This window comes from Dendrobium catenatum, unplaced genomic scaffold (assembly GCF_001605985.2).
Source record: "Dendrobium catenatum unplaced genomic scaffold, ASM160598v2 fragScaff_scaffold_231, whole genome shotgun sequence".
NCBI lineage: Eukaryota > Viridiplantae > Streptophyta > Magnoliopsida > Asparagales > Orchidaceae > Dendrobium > Dendrobium catenatum.
The window spans coordinates 11641084-11647695 of record NW_021318693.1 but is presented as its reverse complement, the minus strand read 5'-3'; the positions used below and the strand labels follow the sequence as shown (position 1 = coordinate 11647695).

The 6612-nt window shown below is 34.7% G+C and overlaps 1 protein-coding gene across 2 annotated transcripts in view; it reads right to left on the bottom strand.

The window, feature by feature from the left end:
- The window catches only part of LOC110106864 (probable galacturonosyltransferase 11), a 22233-nt gene extending 16125 nt beyond the window's left edge, over positions 1 to 6108 (bottom strand). Inside the window, exon 1 of one of the 2 annotated variants that reach the window (XM_028693184.1) lies at positions 5607 to 6108. In XM_028693184.1, coding sequence (XP_028549017.1) covers positions 5607 to 5736 — 130 coding nt within the window. In that variant the 5' untranslated portion in view covers positions 5737 to 6108. The remainder of the gene's footprint in view (positions 1 to 5606) is intronic. The other variant, XM_020836927.2, reaches the window with a different exon arrangement.
- Positions 6109 to 6612: the final 504 nt, after the last annotated feature.

Sequence of the window (6612 nt, the reverse complement as noted above, 5' to 3'; positions counted from 1 at the left end):
GCTTATGGTGGGTATTGAGTTTGGGAAGAAAAAAAGGGAGGTGGGAGGACTATGCCGTGAGCTATGGCAAGAGGGGAGGAATTCACCTGAGGGTTTGAGAGGAGCAGGGCGGGGTGAGGGCTACTGGGGAAGAAGCAGCAAAATCGGATGTTTAAAATTTCAGAGTTTCCAAAATTGGAGAGGTATCCGTCAATTTCCAATTTCAGATTTTGAAATTTGGAAATAAGCTTTAGGAGGAAGGAATTAAAGGGTGCATTAAAGAAAAAATAATAGGGGAGTAGAGAAGGGAGAGAGGGGCCATGGGCCATGTAAGGCGGTTGATGTGGCAATTGAAGGATTTGAATGAGGTGGGTGTACGCACATATGTAATTAAAATTAATATAACTCACAAATTCTGATTTTAATTTCAGTAATTTAATTAAATATTAAGTAACTCCCAAACTCATAGATGAAACGAGAGGAGGGATTATGAGGAATTTGATTCAAAATTCAAGTGTAACACCCCATTATTTCAACTTTCCAAATATGCTAGGAAGCCTGATTAGGAAAGCAAATTAAGTGGAGGGGAAAATTCAAAAATTCACAAGGGTTGGACTAGGGAAGTGAGGGCGGCGGCAAGGAGGGGGAGGAAGCCGCGGGGCACTGAGCAGGGCTGGTCGAATGGCTGCTGGCCGGGTACCGGGTTGGGGTCTGTGTCAGGCCGACGGCCTGGGACAAACTCCGTAGGCTGAGCCGGGCCGGCAGTGAGGTCAATGGGAGGGGGTAGGTTTGTAGGAACATGTTCAAGTAGATCTATCCAACGAACGAGATGAAATATCCCAAATTCTCCGCAACGACGACTTGATCAAGAAAGATAAAAGAAAAGAGAAGGACAAGAAAACCTAGAACTCACAAAGAGATCTAGCTTCTCCTACGAACTCACTAAGAGATCGAGGAGGTTTGCACTCACAAAGAGAACATGAAGTGTAAGTTTTCATTCATCAAAAAACTAAAGAGCAAATACAATGATAAAGCCTGTATATAGGCTATCCGAAAATAAAAGACAAAAGACAACATCGCCCTTGGGCTACAATAAACACTAACTCCCTCATAGGGGTACAAATAGAAAAACACGAAATAAAAATTACATGAATAAAATAAAAATCAGAAATAAAGACTCTGAATCATGGCCGTCGCTCGACGACCCCTCCGATGGTACGTGTGCTGGAATCTTCTATGGATGTCCTCATCATACCATTTCTAATATTTTCTAACCAAGTCTTTTTTAGGTTTACATCTACATTTCTTAACATCAGTTAAATTTAATACCTCAACTTTCCTAACCGGGTCATCAGAAGGACTCCGTTTAATGTGACCAACCATCTAAGGCGACTCTCTCTAATCTTATCTTCCACTGGAGCTACTCCAACCTTTTCACGTATATGCTCATTACGTATCCTATCTCTAAGGGTAAAGCCACTCATCCACCTAAGCATCCTCATCTCTGCAACACTTAACTTAGTATTATGCTTCTCTTTTAATAGCCAACATTCGGCACCATAAAGCATTGCAGGTCTTACCACCAATTCTATAAGAGAGGCACATAAGAGACTAAATTATTTGTGAAAATTTTGAGAAGAGGAAAACTACGGGGCCCCAATTGAAATAATCCAACTAGTATGAGTTAAGAATTATAAAGGGTGCCCTTTCTTATAAATATAGAAGGCATCAATATAATGCAATAAACAAGAAAAACAAAGACATTGCTTGTGGTGTAATAGAAAAAGACTTAAAGTGCCCCAAAGTTTTCATTCTACAGTGATGGCGGTTGTGTTGATCAAAGGTTAAGCGATGGGAACATATGCATCTCATATTGATGGATGATGCACACTTGATATCGATTTTTATCAAGCATTAGATGATGTTCAATGAAGAATATCAAAAGCCAAGTGATGAAGAATGGTCAATTCAATCATACTCTTGCTAAAAGGGAGACTGGATGACTGATTAGATGATGTTTAGATGTTGATGGTTGATGGATGTCGAAAGTTGACAAGCATTGGATTTTGGTTGTTGGCAAATATCAAATAATAGTCAAGAGTGAATGTCTAAAGTCAGATGATAGTAAAAAATTGACTTGATTGTTCTCCTAATGGGAGGGGAGACCGATAAATAGAATATGAGCATCATACATCGATGATAAATAGATGACAATTATTTGTTGGCAATGGTCAATTAGGTATGTTGGAACTCCAATGACTATGAGGAAGTAACTTAATTGTGTTTTTGATAAAGGGGAGATCGGATTGAGGGTTTACGATAGATAAATAGAGGTTGAATTTGGTGTGCCTTAAACTTTCAGGTTTAACATTGTTGAAGCTAGTGCTCATAATAATCTTTATTAGGCTTAACTTTCTAGAGTATCAAACTAAATTACACATAATTCAAGTTCTTTTTAGTATTCTAGACAATCTATTTTTCATCCTCCTATTTTAAATAAATTTAATTTTGATATTTGCAAAAAAAAAACACATTTTAATATTATTACAAAGTACATAATATTAAATTTGATCTATTTTGTTAATTGGTGGATTCTCTCCATGTATTGATAATGAGTTAAATGAGCTAAACTCTTTAGATATCAACTATTTCCGTCAGACATTATTGCTAGATGATATCTAACTAATTTCAAATTTAAATAGTGGATTATCTACTCTGGATGCATTCAATACTTCATTTAATATTCATCATAATATAGATGGAAAAGCCAATGAAAAAGAAAACAAAATTAGAAGGAAAAATGTCAATATACTATGAAGTGATGATTCACAACAATATAATTTCATGAAGAAGAAAATGAAAAATAAGAATTACTGAAAATATAACAATATTCTAAATATAATTTAAAATATATTTTTATAGTAATCAAGATTTACTTATAATGTTTTATTAATTTCTTTTGAATTTATTTTCTATTTATTAATATTTATTAGGTATATTAATTAATAATAGTTAAATTTGATATTTCCTTATATAACACTCAAATCTTTAAATCATACAAAAAATATCACTAATATTAACTTTTCTAAAACGAAATATACAATTTCATGCATATGTTTTGATGTGATTGAGATAATAAATTGTTATATTCATAAATATCAAAGTTTAGTATTTACATATGTAAATACATAAGAATTATATGGTATGAATGTAAGCTCCTCTTATATTAATTTAGAATAATTAGCTTATATCTTATTAATTTTTAAATGATTTTATAATTTTTATTTTTACATGATATTTTTATAGAAGCTCATTTAAAATATCCAAAATTCATAAAAATATGTTAAACTTAATATTAATGAAATAAATAACTTTTGACTTTTAAAATTCAGGCTTAATTCATATTCCACTGAGTTCCTTGAATTTTTTTTTATATATTCATATATTATATGAAATTCTTTGAATAAAAAATGAATTTATTTTAAGCATTTGAAATAGTAGCTATTTCCTTATTCGACTATTGCTCAAATTAGTTGCTTATGGTAGTTGAAGAATTGATTATAGCCAAAACTTAACATTTTGGAGTTTCATTTTGGGTTTTATATTCCAACTTTAATACATAGATTATCCCACATATAATCGTATAAAAATACAAGGGCATTTTGAGCATAAATGTTTTCTCATATTCAAGAAGAAAAGCTATGCTCATCCTCTCAATTTTTTGAAATTATTTGGTTTAGTGCATTTGATTTAGTAGTTGACTTGCAATTATTTTGTATCAAGCTTATATTGAACTTTATGAAAATTAGTGATGACCTTAGATACTATAGAAGTGTTTGATCACTTTAGAAGAAGTTCCCCTAGCCTTAGGCTTAGAGGTTAGAGGTGGTGCCCTTGCCCATAATAATTATTTTAATGATTGATAAAATTAATCATACAAGCTAGTGTAGCGTATAAATATTTTATAATTGTGCCTATAGTTGAATCATTCATTACAAGATAAATTAATCATTCAACACTTACTTAGTCTGATGGTTACATTTGCATGTTCATCTAATAGTAATTGAGTAACCCATCAATTATATTGTGCTTGACTTAATAATCTTATAAAATATCACATCTTGTATGCGTATACGCTATATTATTTATCTAGTTATTATAATTATAACTTCCACATATCATATCATTGATTACTTCTCACGTGCATGCTTATTATGAAATATTTCATATTGCATTTTTGGGGTTTAAGTTGGGAAGAACTTCATAAGTTATATAATGCAAAGAATTTTGCACAGTTGATTCATCGCCCTCTTGGCATGTCTTAAATCATACAGAAGATTGAGAAGGAGGGTGCTAGGCCTTGTTGACTGATGTGCGTCGAACATTGGTCATTAGAAAGTTTCAAAAAATGATTAGTGAGGAATGTTGGAAGTCAAGCAATAGTAGGGAGTAGACTTAGTCATTCTCTTGATAGGAAGGGAAACTAGGTGGCCAGGAACACAGATAACAAATAATGATGGATGATAGACCTAAGATGATGTTGGTGATGGGCATCAAGCATTGCATTAAGTTACAGTCAATTGGATATGATGTTAAATGACAATGATTGATGGATGTCAAACGGTAGCAATGACAGGTATTGATGTAGGTTGATCACTAGCACCAAACAATAGCAATGATAAACATCAATTCCAATAGACAACTAGTGTGGGATGATGGCAATGATGAACATCAATATTGGTCAACGATTGGTATTCGGTGGCAGCAACAATATGCATTGATGCTAAATGATTGATGGCGTTAGGTTGGTGGTGATGATAGACAAAGTTTTACAATTCTCTATGAATATCAAGTTTCTCTCAATTGAAGATTCTCTCCCTAATGTGTAGAAAAATCACCCACTTACAATTTTTTGAAGGGAGCCTTAAATACTCAAGATTAAGTGATTTTAAACTCATCAGATTCTTATCGTTATGAAACTTATTTTGATTAAAAACACAAAATTTAGATGATATTATCTCTCAAATGGCTTTTAGATTTATTAATTATGCATATGAGAGATTGATTTAAACCTATTTGGACTCGGATCAAAGCATTTTTGGTATTGTCAGGGTCATCTTATCAAACTGTATGGCCTTGACTACAAATTTGCTAAAAATAAAATTTGAATGATCTCATAGATTATGAAGCTTCTAGCTATGATATTTGGACTTTTTTTTTAGATTTTAAAATTATTTCAAAATTCATGCTTTAGCAAATGAATGAGTTTTATGTTGGGGGGTATCAATACATTTTTAAATGGAACGGAACAAAAACCAGTGCATCAGTACCTTTTCACTCATAGTTTCCTCTTGCCCGGTAAGGCTGGTTACTGGTTACTTGCGTAACGCAGCAAAGCAAGAAAAAATCAATCAAGATCCAAAAGAGAAGCTTCAAAATTTTACTCAGAAGTCATCAAAGCATATCAAAAACAAAAACCTAACGCGAATAAAAAACAAAGAAAATCCCACTTTAAGAAAACGGAAACACAACAATGCAAAGACAAGACGACCTACTGTTAGAAAACCTAATAAAAATGTGTCCTAGAAGGCAAGAATTAACTAAAGCTCGGTAATGGCGTCCTTCACCTGCATTGGGAGCTGTTGCGGAATAATCTGATGGTGCTGCACGAGAAAAAGAACGAGAGCAACCACTAGAAAGATCCCAAGAATCCACCAGATCCAGTTGATGATCCAACTCGACAGCCGGGGCCGCCATTCTGACGCCCTCCGCTTCATGCCCACGTCGATCACCCCACCTCTCACCACCACCTAAAAAGCCCCATCATCAAACCTATCTCGCTCCCATCAACCAACAAATAGCCTCAAATCGATGACCACATCGCTTCAATTCCACACATAAGTCCGATAAACACGGACTGTTTTCGAGCCCGATTTTGAAGTTGGAGCGGAGAAGAAGATTCCGCGAATCCCCAAATTACTCGATTCGCAGTGAACCTTGTGAGCCTTCAGAAATGGGGAGAGAATCTCTCTAAAACTACTTTCTCCTCCCAACTTCGCTGTCGGCGGAGGAGAGAGAAAGAGAGAGCAAAGCTCGCTTGCCATTTCTTCGGGGCGACTGGCGAGCAAGTAGTTTGGCCTCTCATCGTGGTGGGCCCATCAACCCGCCGGACATGGCGACTTCCACATAGCTAATATTTAAAATATGTTAGCTTCGATTTTATTTTATTTTTTTAAGGGACGATGAGATTCTGGCTCAAATATCATAACAATACACAGCTCACCTTGGCTTGTTGGTTGAGAGCTTATGCTTCCAACTAAGAGGTCTTGAATTCAAGTCTTTGTGTATGCATTGTGTGTGTGAGTTTGCCTTAAATGGCCTAAATGTCCCCAAAAAAACAAAAAAAAATATCATAACAATAGTGGGAACAATTATTAGGTCCTCCGATCGGACGTAGAGCTACGTCCGGTCGGAGCTAAAATCGCGCCAAAAAGCGAGACTACCGAGCAAATACTGAGCAATACCAAACAATAACGAGGAATACCATCATGTGAAGACCCAATACCAAGTTATATCGAGCTATTCGGTATTTTTTGTATAACTCGGTATTGCTCGGTATAATTCGGTATTGAT